This window comes from Nuphar pumila, chromosome 7 (assembly GCF_984573655.1).
Source record: "Nuphar pumila chromosome 7, dmNupPumi1.hap1.1, whole genome shotgun sequence".
Classification (NCBI taxonomy): Eukaryota; Viridiplantae; Streptophyta; class Magnoliopsida; order Nymphaeales; family Nymphaeaceae; genus Nuphar; species Nuphar pumila.
The window spans coordinates 25,423,869-25,443,869 of NC_143255.1; the positions used below are offsets into that span (position 1 = coordinate 25,423,869).

Genomic DNA, 20,001 nt, shown 5'->3' on the forward strand with positions numbered 1-20,001 from the left:
AGGCTGCTAGATGGGTGGTTTAAGTTCAAATCCTGCCGCAATCAGCCCCTTGCATTAAAGCTATCGACTCCCTTTCAAATTATATTGGTTTTAATATAAAAATGTATAAAGGGGTTGGGTCAAACCCGGTTCCAAACCTGGTTAAAAACCTATTTATGTGAGCCTGATCCAGATCCCACTGATTCAAATCTTATTTGTTTAGAAACCGACCGATTTATACAAACATAAGATTTATCCAACATTCCATTATTTTCTTGTTTTAAATGTCTAGGGAAAGCCAGCTTAGGCACTACCGTAGTGTGAACGGCACAATCCATTGTTCTTGCAGTATAAAGCTAGGAGAAAGTAATAGCTGCTAACCACTTTTCTAGCTAACCAAGTTTTTGAGGTTTCTTTTTATTTTTAAAATCTGACTATACAGATGTGTTTAACATGGTCAATTTAACTGAAAACAACACTTGAAAAATGTTTTTTATAAAAAATTATGATTTTTTAAGTTTTGAATTTTTATGAAAATCATGGATTGTTGATTTTTATATCTTATAAAAGCCTACTTGCATATCGAAATCAAATGATCCAAGATTCGATTCCTATCAAATCAATCATAAAAAAAAGCAAGACCCCCCCCCCCCCTCAAAAGCAGGGTTAGCTAGTCGGTTAGGTAGAAAAGTGATTAACAGCTACCACCTTATCTAAACATAGGCCTTAATTTTTATCCTGTTTTTTTTTTTTTTTAAATTATGATTACTTTAAAATTCTTCAGTAAGCCCGCAAGGTCTCAGCACACCTGGTTAAGTGGGTCAGCTCAAAGAGCAAAACTGAAGGATGTCGAGAGTTCAGTACTCGGAGTACGCATCCCTTGCAGGAAGGCTCAAGCATTTTAACCGATTGGGGATGGGCCAAACCGTCACTTAAATGAGGGGTTTTCCCTCGTTAAGTATATAAAAAAAGCCATAGACAACCTCAATTTTAAAAATTTCATTGCGTTAGAATCCATCTCCCACATGGGGCGGGTGTTGTTCTGGTAGGGGTCCGCCTAACCCGAGCTTGCCTTTCAAAAAAAAAAAAAATATCATGAAATCTAATTGAAGCATCACATATCTGTTCCATCATATCACGTAGCGCTGTCAATGGGTCGGATTTGTACCGGGTACCCGACTTGACCGGGCTTTTTCGCCAGTTACTCAACCTGACCCGAGTGTTTTACATGTAATTTTAATAATAGCGAACTTAAATTATACAGATCCGAGTTCGGAATTTCATTTTCGTAACCCGGTGAAACTCAAACCCGACAAATTGCTATTTGAGCAGGGCAGATTCACCTTGATGGGTTGGATACCCGACCCGTTGACATTTTTTTTAAAGGAAAGTAAAAAAAAAAGATTATTATTGGATAGGGGTGATGAGTTATCACACCAAAAGTTACAAAAGTCGAGTAATTAAGGTAAAAACAGACGCAGAGAGAACAACTAACAAAGATGGGATTAGTTACAACATCATAATTAAAGGATATTCAGCTACATCTTTATTCTCTTGCAAGGCTGGAAGTAGAAATGGCATCATAAGGGCAGCAAATTTTACTTTTCACCCTACGTCACAGAGATCATGGTTAATATTCTCATAAAAAAAAGAAAATAATAAAGAAATAAAAGGTATAGTGAATGGAAACAAATTGCCATTTTATGTTCCAATCTTAATTAGAAGAGTTCCCAAGGAGAATAACTTTTCATTTTGGATCAAATGGATAAAGTTAGGGGGAGTGATCTAGACCTATTATACAAAGGTTAGCCATTGACGCAAAAACTTTCTCTGCAGACTCTCTGCCATGGTTAGGGGTGTGACTGGTTTGGGCCGACCCAACCCGAACTGATTTAGATGCAACCTAGCCTGATCTTGATAGATTCATGGATCTGGACTGCATCTGAAACATAGATCCTTCTAAAAAACGAGTTGGTTCTTGGGTAAGAAAAATATAGACTTGAAATGACGCTGTACAATTTCATACCAAATCTGGGCCCGACCCGAGTTCCAAATAAGATCCACAAATTTTCAATGTAAAAAATATTATTTTACCGTGTACGGTCTGGTTCTAGTTCATGTAATCCTTATAGGATCAGGGTATGGTTTTTTTTTATAGTGGATCCAATTAGACCCAGTATAATATAATCTCAAATCAAGTTTGGCTCTAGTTCCACCTGTGACCTGTTGACACCCCTATACCGGGTATACCCTATGTGTGTCTGTGCGTGCATGTATGTGTGAGTGATTATATATATAGGTGCTGAACTTGTGCTTAATCGTTCTGACCGTCTATTAGGTGCATTGATGGACGTGCCGCTAAACATGTCAAAAAATGCTAAACAGCACAAAAAACACAAAAAAAAAGTTTTTAGCAGCGTTCAAAACTGCCGCTAAATGGTCACAGGGACACGCAGCATTACAAATTTCTAATGCTGAGCGCATCCCTGTGACCCTTTAGCGGCTTAAAAAGCGCTACTAAAAGATTTTTTTTACGCGTTCTGAAGCTTTTTAGCATTTTTTGTTGTTGCTGACCGTCCATCAACGTGTGCGATGGATGGATGCACCTACCCATTTTCCTATATATATATATATATATATATATATAGAGAGAGAGAGAGAGAGAGAGAGAGTACCAAGAAATGCTGCCTGTAGTATTTCACAAGCGCTTCTGGATCTGCTTTTGTTTTCTTGAAGGCTTCTGTATTATTCAGTTCCTGCATTATTTTTTATTGTGAGTTATGGAAAAATGTCAAGGGCATTTCTCTCATTAGTGTACATGCACGTTCAAATCTCACCTCATAAATCTAAATTCACAACTAGTGATAGTTTCAAGAGCAGTCTTAAGCCAAAGCCCTACTTAGACTGCCACCAAATAAATTACAACCAGGGATGTAAACGGGTCGGGTTCAGTTCATATAGGGACTTTCTAGGCCTGGCCTTATTGGATTCTGGCTAATCTGATTTGGAGTTGGATTCAGATTCAGTTAGAAAAGGCAGTACTGGATCCCACTAGCATAAAATAGCTATTTCGATTTGGGGTTTTACATCCAAATCTGATTCATATATCTGTTGGATATGGTTCAGTTTGGACTCAGATTTGGATTTGGATGCAAAACCCAAAATAGAATCTGAATCCAATTGTTAATCAGATACTCCTCAATCCACTGAATCCAGATAAACAAGTTTGGATTCAGTCAGATGTTGGACCCAAATCTGAACCATTGACATCCCTAATTACACATAACTATGATAAAAGATGGATTGTTTTACATCCTACACCATCCACTCACCTGATATAGTGACGCCAGTAGAGGTCTGCCTGAGAAAATGTCATATTTTTGGAAGATTGGGAACAGGATATCAAACCTTTGAATGAATGGAGCATATGCAATGTCCACCTGTTAATATGAGATTTTCACATCCCAAGAGTACCATTAGTCATTTTCATATGAAACTTGCAATCACAAACATTGCTCTCATGACTCGGGTATGACTCAAGAGACCAACATCTCTACGACCCAGCACGACCCCAGTCCTGGATCCAACCTACCGGGTCGGTTTTGTGTTTCATTTATGCCCATAGGATCCATGTCCTGGGCAGACCCAAATCTGGATTGGTTATTTCTCTAACATATCCAAATCTGCATATTTGGTGCATGCATAGAAAGTGGAAATTCTTTTGGTAATTTAAAAATCTGGTCTTTCTACGAAAATTCCATGAAAATTATCGTCATATTCAAAATTAAATATAAAAATGTAAAAAAATATTGCAAAAATTAGATATGTTTAGAAATGGGTGATATTTTGAAAATGGGTTTATTATATCAGCATTTTAAAATATTTCAACAAAATCATGTTATTTTCAAAATATTGATGATGTTTGTGACATAGGTTCAAACTGATAAGATACAACTGCCCTCGGACCCCAAACTGAACTTGACCATGATAGATCTGGTTGGACTCAGATCAAGGATGGTTCAGGCCCATGGAGTTGATCAACTGTTTCCAGATCCCATGATTGCATGTGATTTGAACAAGTTGGTCATTACCAAGTATACTTGGTGCAACAACAAATATATATAAATTAATTTTTTTTTTAATAATTAGAGGGTCCATTGACTTACCATAGATAATTTCTGTCCCAAGAAGAAAAGGCCATCCCCATACTTGGACAGTGCAGCCTCCACGGCATCAAGGGCAGGACCTACACATTATTTTGCAAATTTTCATCAAAATAAATAAGATTGACATATGAACCACCCATTGCTCAGTTCATGTTTGGCTCATAAAGAGCTCATTCTAACTCATAAAATAGGCTCGGCAAGCCAAACATGAATAATGAAGATTTGGTTTGGAATGGCTTGTATAGTCTTGTTAACTAGTGAAAAATATATTTTAAATATATTTTATATCATAGAGTATATAGATGGGTGAAGTGTTTGGTTTGCAAGCAATAAGTTAAGAGTTCAAATCCTATGACTTACAACTTTGAAATAATGCATTTATTTTGTAAATGAGCTAGTTTGAGCTTGGCTCATTAGATTTAGAAATCAAGAATTTTATTATTTTCAATTTAAGAAATTGCATTTTTTGAAACTAGCCAACTCGAGGTCAGCTTGTTTAAGTTGAGCTTGCCATGACCTAGAGCTCGGTTCAACTCTCCACAAGAATGAGTCGACCTTGAACACCCTTTGTTCAGTTCCTTTGGCTTGTTTATCACCCTAGACTACATAAGAAATTTTCTTATAAACCAAGTTAGAGCATAAAACTATGGGATTCGAATCAAGATTCAATCCGATTCAAACTAGAGATGTGATCCATATCAAGGAATTGAGAAGAAGTGGATTCCAATTCCACTGAATTCCCTGAATCCAAACACAATGGAAATCCTTTCATCTGTTTCAATAATAAGGGAATGTAAAATCGTCTTTAAGAAAAGGAATCTGAAGAGCATCTTCATAGAAGTTTAGTGGACACTAAGATGGATCTTCATCCTCCATCCTTCTATGAATCGCTGTTCATCCTCTAGATTTGTTGGCTTTAGCTTCAGAGTTTTATGCTGCCAGCACAATGACCGTAGGTATGACAGGCTGAGCCAGCACAACCAGGTCTTTCTACCAGGTGCGGTTTCTTCAAGTTATAAATAATAATAAAAAACAATAAAATTGAAATAAATAATTAAATTAAGGCATGCGGTTGCCGGGGAAGATTGGCAAGTCATTTGAAAGGAAAGAGAAGGGCAAAGAAGGTACCAAAATCTTCTAGGGCATTTCCCTTTAGACCAGTGTAGCCTGACTTGATGAAGGTAGATGCATAGTTCATCATCTCTTTTGCAAATGCCACTTTCTCATCATCCTGCTTAAGACCAGCATTCCCAATTAAGAGAGAGAGAGAGAGAGAGAGAGAGAGAGAGAGAGAGAGAGAGAGAGAGAGAGAGAGAGAGAGAGAGAGAGAGAGATGCACAATGGGCCGAGCAAGCTTGAGCTGAGCTCGCGGCCGGCTCAAAGTTGTTCGACTATGTAAACAAGCTGAATTCAAGCACAAGCCCAGACTCAGCAGTAAGTAGAAAACAAGCCGAGAATGGGTTGGACTGGGTCTAGACCTAAGACATTCATCCAACCAGTTAGTGGCATCTGATTGGATCTACATTGTGTTAGATGAATCCAAACTATTTGGACCTTGGCCTAGCGCACCATTGGCAGATCATAGTTACCAGGATACCAAATATAAGAAGATGGCTGAAGCGGAGAAGAGAGTGCTACAAACTAGTCTAAAGCATGAAACAACATTCATTTTGGAAACCACCGAGGTGGTATCCCATGCGGTAAGCGGGGTCTTGTGTCAAGCTGAAGGCCCAGGATCGAATTCCTCGGACACATGGGGGCGGCTGTTGTTCTGGTAGGGGTCCACCTAACCCCATCTTGCCTTTTAGAAAAAGAAAAACATTCATTTTGGAAGCAATTGTGGAAGTGATGGAGAGGCCCATGAAAGTGAGTGGGAAGCTAAAAACAATAAATATTGATATAAAAAAAAAGTGAGAAGGAAGCGATTTGAGAAGCGAGTGAGAAACCCAGATTTCTTATAATATAGAAAGCGTGCTTCCTGAAAATGAGAAGCTATAGAGTTTCCCCTATGCTTCCCACTTAGGAAGCGTGCTTCCTCCCTCAAGAGGGCGCTCAATTCCGGTAACTATGTGGCTGATACAGTACAAGACAGATGGACTTGGGCCTAGTAGGGCTGAACACAATCAAGCACAGACCTATCGGTTCGGACCTACACAGCTCTAGCAGCCATATAAATTAAGATTTTGCTTGAGTGGCAGATAATTGAACTCAGAGAGGCTTGTCCTTGAGCGAGCACTAGTCAACCTAGGCTCAATTGGGTCAAATCAACATTAGGACATGTATGAGCGAGTTCAAAACAACCCCAACACGGGTCCAGTTCGGCCAAGTTGTCCCGGGCGTCTAGGTCTTGCAAGTTGATGAGCCGACTCGATGACCTGACACCAGTCAAAGCTCGGCCACATTGACCGAGTTCAATGCATTGATTCATGGACGTTACATTGTACCTCAGGAAGAAGCTTTGGGCCTGAGAAATGGTCGTCCAGGTAGTAGAGCAGGTCCAGGCTTTCACCCTTCACCTTTCCATTGTGTTCAAGGCATGGTACCTACAATATCAACACCAAAAACACAATCAATCTCCTTAAGTCCATGGGACCTGAGAGGGGCAGGGCATCCTGTTAAGCATGGATGTAAACGGGTCGGGTTCAGTTCTGATGTAAGCAATAGAGTCCATACATGACAAAAGCTATTAACACACATATATTCGATTTGAATTGTTAATTGGATCCTGATTCAGATTCAAATTTAAATATCTTGAAATAAAATCTAACATGTTTAACTAATTGGATCTGGAAATGCTTTACTGACCCCATCTGAATTGGTAATTGGTTGGCCCACTGTCAGATCCAAACCTGAATCTTAAATGGGATCTACCAATATCCAAACTAAAACAACTAAGCATTAGTTGGTAGTTAGATGGTCTCTCTCTCTCTCTCTCTCTCTCTCTCTCTCTCTCTCTCTCTCTCTCTCTCTATATATATATATATATATATATATATATATATATATATATATATATATATATATATATATATATATATATATATATATATATATATATATATATATATATATATATATGTGAAGACCAGTTGGTCAGTCTGTTCTGAGGAAGACTAGGCCAAAGCGGATATAGGCATTGGATCCAATAATTAGTCACCTGTGGCCGGATGGAGCCTATCTTGTGATGGATCTGTATCCAAGTGAGGAATAATCTCCAACCTAGACCTTGATCCAGACAAAGACCAGGGATATGAATCCTATCTGCTCATGGCCCTAAATGCAAGTTATCAACAGGTAGGGCGTATGAGTCCTCTGGAATTATTTCCCTATGACAAATTTGGGGATCAATTACAATGTGGATCAGGTATCTGATTCAAAATGGGTCCAGATTCATTTAGGAAAATACCATCGCAGTTCAAATGGACTTATTCAAACTTAACCCATAAAAATACATAAGGTGCTTCTTTTATGGGACATGCGAGCTTGCAGAGAATCTTCGTTAATTATATTGGATCAGGATCCCTATCTGAATCTAGTAATGGATTCAGATCCTTACTCAAAGATTTAGAGATGGAAAATTCATTATCTTACCCTTCCTGGTTCATAGACTTTTTGCATGTACCACTGAGGCTTGTCTCTGATGTCAATGGGAACGATCTTGATCTCCTCTTCAAGGCCCTACACGAGATTTATATGCAACAACCTTATTAAATTCTGAAATTTGGATCTCGTAGGCACAAAGATATCCATGGTCCACAAGGGACCAATGGGTCAGTTCAATCTGGATCAGGTCCATATATAGCCATAATAAGCTATATGTCACATATGGACCTTGGCCGGGGTTGGATTTGCTGGATCTTACCTCGTGTGGAGGAATTGGAGTAGGTCTATCAATGGGTCGGACCTGAACCTCTGGATAGGTCCGAGCATGGGTTCTTCTTTTGAAGTGTTGGTTCCTAGTCTAGGTTAGGGTTCTGCTGGACTGGTCCTAGGCAAAACCAGATCCAGATCCAGGTCCAGGTTTAGATAGCATTAAGCACACCCAGTAAAATCTTCATTTTTAAAATGTTTTGTAGGTGAAAAAATGTGGACTTTAATCGGATCTCAAGTTGGATCCTGTGTATGCACTTCCATACCATACCCAAGCCCATCTATTGGATGGATCTTGGAAGAGGGGGACCAATTAGGAAAACAAGGGTCTGGCCCAGTTAGATGTGGGACCCATTGTATTAGGCCCAAATCTGGATCAGAAACCATTCGGGTCAGTATCATGTCAAACACGACCTGTTGAGAGCCCTAAACTAAAGGCATATACGACCTAAATCTGACCTTATTGAGAGGAATTGTTTCTACCCGGTTCCCTTCCAATTGTGAGTGGCCATCTTAACCGGTTAAGTTAAACCTATTGGAGGTTGGATCCATGCTTGGACCTAAGTTAGTATTATCTAGATCCAGATAGATCACAGCCATGATCCATCCAAGAAATATCAAACGTCATCCAGGATCCAGCAGTTTTCTCATATGAACTTGTTAAAGCAAATGGGGTTTACCCATTTTTGCCAGACTTGGTCCTTGTGTTGGATCTGGAATCGAGCACATCTGGCCCTGATCCATCTGTGTGAAACTGAAGCTTGGACCCACTCCAGTTGCCATCTGGACCAGGGTCAGTGTCTGGATCCACCATTTTGTTTGTTTGCCAATATGAGAGAGAGAGAGAGAGAGTACCTTGTAGTTTCTAGCAATCCAAACACGCTGAGCGTAGGGGCAAACCAGAGAGATGTAGAGCCTGAGAAATAGGGACAAATAAATAAATGACTTGGATTGATTTCACAAGTTTGGAGCCACTAGATGTTAATCTAACGGTTCAGGATGATTCCAACTGCAAAATGAATTTGTTGCTTATAGAATCACTTGTAAGGATGGCAGTAGACAGGGGGGGAAACTGGGAATGAATTGGGGATAAAGGTTAAAATCAAAACCCGTGCAGGGATGGAGGTGAGGATGGACTTACTCTTGTCCCGCCCCGCCCCGCCCCGCCCCATCCCCGTTAAAAAAATTACTATTATGCCTTTATACATATTACAAAAGCTGAGGCAGACCCCTACCAGTTATACAACTTCACCATTGGGTTTTGAACCTGGGACGTCCCAACACAAGGTGACGTGCACTAGCTGCTCCAACCAGAACCCCGTTGGTGGCATTTTCCTTGCTTTTACAGAAAGTAGGAGAACCCCAAGAAAAATTTCCCAACGAATTAATGCTTTCCAGTAGAAGCCAAACACATGAGCGTAGATCAGGACCCATGTGATATGCCAAAACATATTTTCTTTGTGTGGACATCAGGCTGAGTACCCAACCTGGTCCGTTAACTGGGTCCGGCCTAAGGGACTCAGCCTGAAACTGATTATAACTGAGTTGCTCTGTGCTCAAGCCTGGATATAGGTGGGGCCGGTCAAGCCCTAATCGGGCTGGGCTGGGCCGGACCGATGTCCAACCCCTCCATCATCCATGACATTTAGGGGTGTCAATGGGTTGAGTTTAATTGGGTCATTAATAAATGGAGCCGGAAATAGTTTGTAAAATTTTATACCAGACCCAGGCCCGACCCGAGTTCCGATTAAGACTCACAAATTTTCAATATAAAAATGATAAAAAATATTATTTTACCGGTTATGGCCTGGTTATGGTTTCTCTTATGGTGGGTCCGATTGAACCTGGGTCAGGACCTAATATCATGCCCGAAAATTGGGGCCAGGTCTGGTTCCACCTGAGTCTGAACCAAACCCGACCTGTTGACAGCCCTAATGACATGGGCGCAGATCAGGTCATGCTGAAAATGAGCGTTTTTGCTCATGCGGACATCGTGGCCGTCTGTTTGCATTTTGGATGAATGCCACGTGGTTTTGTTGACTTTTGATCTTTGTAAAATGCAAATCGGATGGTCACGATGTCAGCATGAGCAAAAACGCTCATGTTCAGCATGACCTGATCCGCTTCCTAATGACATTCATCTCCGTTCAATATTGCACAAACAGTGGGACCTACCCATGATGTCATTAACAACTATTGCTGTTTCGATCGCCCGGATGAACGGTGGAGATGTCAGAACACGGACAAAACGTGTTTTGGTGTATCACTTGATCCGTTCTCGAAACACACCCTTAATTGCAAACAAAGTTTCGGGTATTGGCGTTAAATTTTAGGGACCAGGCTAGGCCCTTGAGTCAACTAGCAGCCCAACCACATTGAGATTTTGACCAGACTCAGTATTATAAATTGCATTTTGACTCTTGACCCAGCCTAGGTGCTTTGGCTCAACGATAGAGCCTATGGGACTCTAGACTTCAGCATGCCAAATTAGATTGAATTGATCAAGTCATGCCTCAATAAGCTTGGTTAGTTCTCAAACATTAGATGAAAACAGAACCTGGTGGTGCCGTCGAAAATGGCCGGAGCAGGCGACGATGAACATAGCACGTACTGGACGAGCTTGGCGCTGCAAAACAGAAAGGCTCATGTAAGAAAGAAGAAACCAACACAAACATGAAGAAACAAACAACTAAAAGCTCTAATTCTCTTCCAAGTGATGATGCCATGAGCGAATGTTTGATGTCAAGAACCGATGGTCTAGATCTTGCATCGACGACCATAGCGATTCTCAAGATCGATGGTGCAGATGGCATGATCACATAGAACCGTGCTAACCCTATTTCTCAGGACTCACTTGGTAGACATGGCTGAGATGGGGGAGCTTCAAAGTCTAGAGGTGAATGAAGAGTGAGATAGAGGGAGGAACTTGGTGAGGTATAAATAGGGAAACTAAAGGTGGGGTGGGTGGTGACTTTGACCGTTGACTGGCTCATTCAACCTCATGGGTTAAGTCTTTCTGACCGCGTAGTGGTGACTTGGTGCAACCTGTTTGACCTCACAATGCTGGAAAAGGACGTGGGTTTTCGTGTGTGACACGAATGACTTTTTTTTTTTCATTTTTTTGTTAGAAAATAAAAAACTTGAAGTTTTAAAATTTCTTATATTAAATAATAATATGAAAGAAACTCACTCCTGCTTAAAAAAATGATCTCACGGTTTTATTGGCTTGCCATTATGAAGTTATAAGGGTAATGTTTGATGCCCTCGTGGGTAAGGAACCATCTAGTAAAAAAGTAATATTTTATTTTATTTTTCAGTTTTTTTGCACATCTGAATGTGATCCACATATTAAGTTTAATAGAAATTGACATTTTTGATTCATGAAAAATCAACACTGTAATATACCATATTTTTAAACCTCAAAAATCATATTTTTACGCTCTATTTTTGGTCAAATCGTGTCCTATGAATTCCAACTAAGGAATTCATTACCCACCATGGTAGCAAATGCTGTCCGGAAATATTTATTGCCCAAGAGGGCTGAGAAACAAACCCTGTTCATTAGCTAGATGAATATGAATACTTTTTTATGAAGCTTATTTTTGGAGTGCCAAAAACAAGTTTTATGTTATCCATATATTAAGTTTAATAGAAATTGACCTTTTTGAATCATGTTTTTCTAACTATACGTGAGACTTTTATGAAGATTGAAAAATCAACAGCTTGCAATATATCAAATTTTCAAACCTCAAAAACATATTTTTAACTATAATAGAGAGTTGATTCTTATTATTTTGACCATGTTGAACACGTCTGTGTAGTTAGAATTGGTCAAACCTTCCCCATGAATTCCAACTAAGGAATTTATTACCCACTAGGGTAGCAAATGTTGTCCGGAAGTTATATGTATTGCCAAAGAGGGCTGAGAAACAAGCCGCTCATGGCTTGTGGCTAGGCTCTCATTCGGATCATAAAAACCTTGTTCTAACTTTTAAAATAAGCTCAACCAAATGAACATGAATACTTTTTTATGAGGCTTGTTTTTAAGGTTCTATGCTCTGCTGAACGTTTTTTCAAGGGATATTAGGGTCCCCTTTATCGGTGGGTCAGCACCCATAATACCTATATATGAAACCTTCCTCTTAACTTGCATTAGTGCACTACTAGTGTACACGAGAGTGCTCACGAGTATACAAATTTCTCACTTGAGCATCTTAGGTATGAGCAGAGCCTGCTCTTGTTACCCGCCTTGTTGCCCAACTTTGCACTCTTGTAAGAGGTTCAACGAGTGCATGTTGAGCGACAATAATTCCTCTTGGCTAGAAAGTTTTACTACATTATACTAGCAACTGGTTTAGGCTGAAGGTCGAAAGGTTTTCTCCATCATAGCAGAGGGTTTCTCGTTAGGCATGTACTATGTTTCGCACGACTTGCAGGTCCAAAAAATAATATGCCCCTCATTATGTGTATGTCAGGAACTCGATGCTCACTTCAATGTTCATGATGCTTATTCAGATGTGTAACTAGTTGTACAATCCTCGATTGCTTATGTGCTCCTCAAACAAAGGGGACACACTCGTCCCTCGTTGGCTTAGACGCTTATACGCCAAAGACTTTGGCATCAAACGTATCTAAATTATCTTTGCTATTGTTCAAAACAAAGCATTTGCATAAAAAAGATTTAAAATAAGAAATGTTGGGCTTCCTTTCCCTTGTAAAGCTCATAATGAGTCTTTTTAAGGATATGTTTTATCATAGCCATATTTATGATGTAGCAAGTTGTAATTATGGCTTCACCCCAAAAATAATGAGGAATGTTGTTTTCACAAGGTGTAGTTCTTGTCATTTCCTCTAGCGTTTTATTTTTTCTTTCAACAACTCTATTTTGTTGAGGAGTTCTAGGAGCGAAGAAGTTATAGGAGAAACTATTTTTATCGTAAAATTTTATAAAATCTAAGTTTTCAAATTCTCCACCATGATCACTTCTAATGTATGTAATTGAATGCCATTTTTTTAATTAAGTACATTTACAAAACTTGATAAATTCATGTAATGCATCACTTTTGTTAGCAAGAAGAATAACCTAAATAAAATGAGAGAAATCATCAATAATTATAAATTCATACATTTTTTCACAAAGACTATTTGTCTTAGATATACCAAAAAGATCTAAATGTAAAAGCTCTAAAGGTCTTAAAGTAGAAACAACTTTTTTAAATTTGAATAAAGATTTTGTATGTTTACGTTTTGCACATGCATCACAAACTTTTTCTAAAATAAAATACAATCTCGACAAACCTTTTACAAGACCATGCTTAATAATTTTAGAAATAATATTAGTGCTAGCATGACCTAACCGCCTATGTCAAAGCCAACAATCATCCTTGCCATTAGATACAAAACAAATAATTGTGTCATGTAATTTCTCCAATTTAATGACATAAGCATTGCCAATACATTTTTCAAAAAACTTTACAACAATATATGCATTATCTATCACTTGACAATGAAATTCATCAACACTAACTTTATATCCTTTATCATATAGTTGGCTAATGCTAAGAAGATTATGCCTTAACTCATCTACATAAAAGACATTTTTAATAAGAGTAGAACTTTCCTTATCAATGGTTCCTAGGCCAATAAATTTTTTTCTCTCCCATTGTCTTCGTAGACAACTGATCCACGATATTTCATTATGAGAGAGTTGAAGTATGATTTATCCCTTTTCATATGCCTTGAGCAATCGCTATCCAAGATCCAAACATCATCTTCAACTTTGGCTCCAAGGCATACCCACAAGCAGAGCAAGTTCATGTATAATTTTTTGGTACCCAAATCAGTTTGGGTCCATTAGTGTTAGTCTATAACCTAATTTGGTCCTTAACCACCCACTTGGTTTTTACCTTGTATCAATTCTTTCAGAACAAAAAGTCTTATATATATGACCCTTTTTGACACAAAAATTGCTAGTAACAAATAGAGTACTAGACAATTTAATTTTGTCAAAAGAATTTTTGGCAGGGTCAAGCTCAGCTTGGGCTCGGTCAGGTTGCCGAGTCCACCCAGCTCTGGCCCCCCTCGCTTGCTCTGGGTCGAGCTCAGGCAAGCCCACCACCCTCGCTTTCTCCATATTCTCGTTTGACAGGGGAGGGGCTCAACCCCTCCTTGTTTTCCCTCTCATTTGGCACCGACCGGAGGGCATTGGCCCTCTGACCTCCCTTTTCTCCCCCCCCCCCCCCATTTGGTAGGGTCAGACTCGGGTTGGGCTCGGCCAGGATGCTGATCCCACCCCAACTCTGGGCCCCCTCGCTTGCTCTTGGCCCCCTCGCTTTCTCCCTCTTCTCATTTGACAAGGGAGGGGCTCAGCCCCCTCCCTGTTTTCCCTCTCTTTTGGCATCGATGGGAGGGCATTGGCCCTCCCGCCTCTCTTTTCTCCTCCCCGCCCCCAGTTTGGCAGGGTCAGGCTCAGATCAAGCTCAGTTTGGTTGCCGAATCCACCACAACCCTTGAATTTGGGTACATGTTTTAGAATGTTATTCATGTTGTATGATAGGAATTTAAATGTTAGAAATTGTATTGTATTGCTTTTATAAATGTGCATTATAGGTGCATAGCAGAGCAAAATGCGCGATGCTTGATGCTAAGTATCACATGCAGCTTAAAATGCCATGCGAAAGGAAATAAGAAAAATACAAATGCAAAAGCATGCAAATCGGGTAAATATCCGTGGTGAGTAAGTGATGCAAGCGCATCACATGTTATTTACTTTCTTGGATGTAACACTTTCCTGCTCACACACTCACTTAGTTGTGGATATCTAGGACTGTTTTGCTGGAGTTTGGAGATAATGCTGAGCATGATTTGAATGTGTGAGAATAGAAGTGCTCTTATTTTGTAGTTCATATTCATGCTAGTCATAGTTGTAGTTAGCAGGATATTGAAGTGTGTTTGTTGTAGGTACATATTTGACATTGTTGTGATATGAATGATTAAATGTATTATAATATGAATGTATCGTGTTTGTGAATGTGATTTCATCTTTCTAAATATACTTGTGATGTGTGTAAATATGATGTGATGGTGTTACACACAAAAATATTGAATTATTAATGCATGCATAATAGTTCATGAAATTGTATTTTATGTTAAGCATGTTTGTGGTAGAGAGAGGAAAAAATTTATACATTAACTAAAACAAAAAAATTGCTCACCAACAATCATCAAACAAGAATTTCTAACAAATTTATAAACCACAACAAAGTGTTAACCAACTCAACACAAGCAACAAGCAAAATGAAGACTTTATGACCTGCAATATGCAAATTATAGCAAACCAACAAGGAGAAATCAGTCATTTAATTCCCATTAACTTGGAAAAATGGAACCTACTTTGTAATTTCATCTGAATGTATGGAAAACTACTTTTGCTTGACAATAGTTTTCTTGGAGGTGAATGACATCATATATATATATATATATCAAATCAATGTATACTAAATTAAATATTTTATTCATCATAGCATCATTATGATTCTTTTTTAACTGGTTAAGATAATATTTGTAACATCATAGGACAAAATGACTGCAAACCATGAATGAATGTACCATAGGATAGTTGATAATGAGGTGTCACTTGAATATATTGATGGTGTTGACAATTTTATTCAATTTGCAATGGTAAGTATCAGTGCAGTGGATCCCATCGGTCGGATCAGATACCCTTGCATGATGTGTAAGAACAATCGATTTGTAGAACCTTATGGCGTTAGACATCACCTATACAGAAAAAGTTTTGTCAGTGGTTATCAGAATTGAACGCTTTATGGTTAAGAATTTTGGAATAATTTTGATGCACGGGTGAATGTGGTGCACGATAATCCATATATGAATTTGATATTTAATGTCGTAGGACCAGAACTGGGTTCTGCTATGAGTCCTAGTGATGTACCAACTAGGGTAGAGGAAGAAGCAACAAACGATGCAACTAGTAGATTTTATGACTTAGAGATATTGATGAGCCAATGTAGAATGGTTGTGAGAGTCAGACTATCTTATCTGCAGTTCTTCAACTACTGAATTTGAAGTTAGAGTATAATTTGAGTCAATCATGTTTTGACCGTCTGTACTCTATTGTGAAGAGTATGTTGCACAAAGATGAGAAATTGCCACAAAATTTCTATCGTGCGAAGATTATGGTCAACGCTCTAGGTATGGGGTATCAAAAGTAGATGCTTGTCCAAATCACTACATGTTATATTCCAAAGATCAAAAAAATAGCAGATCATGTCCGTCATGTGAGCATCCTTGGTTCAAGCTAAAGACAAGAGGCAATGCTAGCACGAGCTCAAAAGAAGTGCTATACAAGTCACTCTGCTACTTCTCTCTCACCCCTAAATTACAACGACTGTATATGTCTTTGAGGACAACTAAACACATGAGATGACATGCAAATAAAGTTCGACATGATGAAGACAAGATCACGCATCTTGTTTATGCTAAAACTTGAAAGCACTTTGATTGTACTCATCAGACCTTCGTAATGGAAGTGAAAAATGTTAGACTCGGTTTATGTACAGATAGATTTAATCCATTTGAGGGTAGATCAACCTCATACTCGTGTTGGTCGGTATTTGTCACCCCATACAACCTTCCTCCAAGCTTGTGTATGAAGCATCAAAAATTTTTTTTTTCTATTGATCCCTGGTGTGACGTCTCCGGGCCAAAATCTTGATGTATATTTGAAGTCATTAATTGATGAACTGAAAATACTGTAGGATGATGGTGTTCTCACGTACGATGTCCACAAAAAACAAAACTTCAATATAAAGGTTGTTGTTTTATGTATAATTAGTGACTTCCCTGTATATGGTATGTTATCTGGTTGGAGCATATATAAGAGGTTGGCATATCTGTACTACATGAAGGATACAAAATCTTTTAGATTGATACATGGAAGGAAGCCATATTGGTTTGATTGTCATCATCAATTTCTACCTAGCGACTATCCCTTTCGATGATAAAGGAATGCATTCTGAGTAGGCACAACTGAAATAGAAGGCCCACCTACACGGTTGTCTGGCATAGAGATTTTAAGACGATTGTGATACTTTCTATATGGACTGACAGATGCCCGTAGTGTGACACCATTCCTTAGATTTAGGAAGAATCACAATTGGATAAAAAAAATTATATTTTGAAAACTACTATATTGGTCGATCTTATTGATACAACATAATTTGGATGTGATGCATATAGAAAAAAATGTGTTCGATAATATGTTCAATATAATAATGAATGTCAAAGGAAAAATAAAAGATAATTTGAAGGCCCGTATGGATTTAAAAGTAATATGTAAAAGACCAGAATTAGAACTGCAAGAGTACAATGGCAAAATACTGAAACCAAAGGCAAGGTACGTGCTTGAACCAGATCAAGTAAAGCAGGTATGTCACTAGTTGAGACAATTGAGATTTCTAGATGGATACGTCTTTAACATTGCTTGGCTTGTGAAGATAGACGATGGACAATTGTATGGGTTGAAGAGCCATAATTGTCATGTCATTATGCAACGATTGATTCCTCTAACATTTCATGATATGTTAGACAAACCTATATGGGAGGTATTATCCGAGTTGAGTCAATTTTTTAGAACATTGTGCATCGAAAGTTGTAGTAACTAAGGTAAAGAATCTCGAGGATTCTGTCGTCACTACTATTTGTCAGTAAGAGAAGATATTTCTGTCAGCATTTTTCGATGTTATAGAATATGTGATCATATACTTGCCATATGAACTTAGGGTTGGTGGTCTTGTGCAATATTGGTGGATGTACCCATTTGAAAGGTATATTTTTATTTATATATTTTTCTCTAATGCTATTAAAAATTTATTGTATTACGATATATATATATATATATATATATATATATATATATATATATATATTGTTGATAGATGCATGTTTGACCTTAAAAAAATGTTTGAAATAAAGCAAGAGTGGAGGGTTCAATTTGTGAGACGTACACTTTAGAAGAGATTTCAAATTTCTCATTTATGTACTTTGAACCTCGCATTCTAACATGTTACACTTGCCCACCTCATAATGATGATAAAGAATAAGTTACTCTAGCTGACAAACTATCAATATTTAAACCACTTCGGCATGCCTTTGGCAGTTGCTGGTCAAGACTCTTGAAAGATCGAGAGCAAGATGCAACATAATTCTATATCCTTTTTAATTGCTCAGAGATCGACACCTACATCGAGTAAGTATACATAATATATTACACTAAGTTCTCTACATATGTACATGGTTTGATAATATAATTATTTTTTAAGTGCAGACAACTTGATCTGGAGTTGCAAAGAGAACTTCCACATCTCACTGATTCAGAAGTACAAAAAATGTGAAAATAAGTTTGGGGCATAGTTGAAATAGTTGGTAAGGACGATGACATGCATTCTTTCCATATAAACAATAATATGTTACTTAATTGGTCGTGTTTACAGTTATTATTTATGCTTATAAGTACACCATGGTGATGTTAATGACTAAGGAATATGTGATTTACAAAATAGTCCAACCAAAGTTGTGTAATACTACAACAGATACATCGTAAATGGTTATCGATTATATACAAAATACCATAGTGTAAACAAGTCAACGATGAATAGTGGCGTGTGTGTGTCAATGATAGTAGTTACGGTGAAAATAAACTTGACTACTACCTTAGAATACATATATGCATGATTGAATCATTATAAATTTTTTTTTGACAACCTTAGAACACATATATGCATGATTGGATCACTATGATTTTTTTTTGACAATCTTAGAAAACATATATGCATGATTGAATCACTATAAATTTTTTTGACACCTTTATAACACATATATGCATGATTGAATCACTATAAATTTTTTATGACACCCTTAGAACACATATATGCACAATTGAATCACTATGAATTTTTTTTTGACAACCTTAGAACACGTATATGCATGATTGAATCACCATATAATTTTTTTGACAACCTTAGAACACATATATGCATGATCGAATCACTATGAACTTTTATTGACAGCCTTAGAACACATATATGCATGATTGAATCACTATGAAATTTATTTGACAACCTTAAAAAATATATATGCATGGTTAAATCACTATGACATTTTTTTGACGACCTTAGAACACATATATGCATGATTGAATAGCTATAATTTTTTTTGACAACCTTCGAATACATATATGCATGATTGAATCACTATGAATTTTTTTTTACTGCCTTATAACACATATATGCATGATTGAATCACTGTAATTTTTTTTGACAAACTTAAAACACATATAAGCATGATTTCATCACTATGAATTTTTTTTTACAACCTCTAAATTCTGTTAATGTCCTTCACTTTATTGCTAGTCTATGTGTCATTCAGCCATGTTACTTTGATTGCCTTAGATTAGGTGCATTGTATATAATTTATTTCATTATATTTTGTTTATCAATACTAATATTTCGGTTCTCTTATAGGATACTGGAGATGATCAGCGTAGAGGTATGAATGGAGGGGCAGATCGAGACAATAAAGAGGATGATGCTCCGAATCTTGGCGAGGAGTAGCTTCATGTGTTGAATTTGTTTCACGTACTTATTGTTTCAAACAAAACTCTTTGTATATGTTCACTTGTAACTGATTAGAACTTGACGAAGATTATACTGGGTTGTTAAATTTGTTTCACTTATAACTTGTGTTAAATTTGTTTCACCTACTTTGTATATGTATTTTTTATGTGTACTTTATTTTTTATACACAGGTTATATAAATTCTATAACGATAATTTTTTTCTTGATATTTATATTTCAAACAAAATTGTTTTATTTTTTAAAAATTTTACAACGGATTAGCGACATATATTATCCATCGCTAATATTCAATGATGAATTTTTCAAAGAAACTCAGTCGCAAAATGGCGACG

At 37.6% G+C, this 20,001-nt stretch overlaps 1 protein-coding gene across 2 annotated transcripts; it reads right to left on the bottom strand.

Moving 5' to 3' along the window:
- Window positions 1-1,422: 1,422 nt before the first annotated feature.
- LOC149831585 (glutathione S-transferase L3-like) lies at window positions 1,423-10,937 on the bottom strand. 2 transcript variants are annotated; one of them, XM_090012133.1, is made up of 10 exons: window positions 10,870-10,937; window positions 10,573-10,641; window positions 8,871-8,931; window positions 7,737-7,823; window positions 6,590-6,688; window positions 5,274-5,376; window positions 4,146-4,225; window positions 3,312-3,419; window positions 2,655-2,735; window positions 1,423-1,589 (listed from the first exon to the last, which is right to left on the bottom strand). In XM_090012133.1, the coding sequence occupies exons 1-10, from the start codon at window positions 10,878-10,880 to the stop codon at window positions 1,578-1,580; spliced, it is 711 nt and encodes a 236-aa protein (XP_089868259.1). In that variant the 5' UTR covers window positions 10,881-10,937; the 3' UTR covers window positions 1,423-1,577. The 2 variants fall into 2 exon arrangements, with proteins under 2 accessions (XP_089868259.1, XP_089868260.1); XM_090012134.1 differs by lacking the exon at window positions 7,737-7,823.
- Between the last annotated feature and the right edge of the window lie 9,064 nt (window positions 10,938-20,001).

Bases quoted from the DNA above. Each gene is read 5' to 3' on its own strand.
- LOC149831585 (XM_090012133.1), bottom strand. The intron at 7,824-8,870 runs GTACTCTCTCTC...AATCTCGTGTAG, and splicing joins GGATTGCTAGAAACTACAAG to GGCCTTGAAGAGGAGATCAA. The intron at 2,736-3,311 runs GTGAGTGGATGG...AAAATAATGCAG, and splicing joins TACTGGCGTCACTATATCAG to GAACTGAATAATACAGAAGC.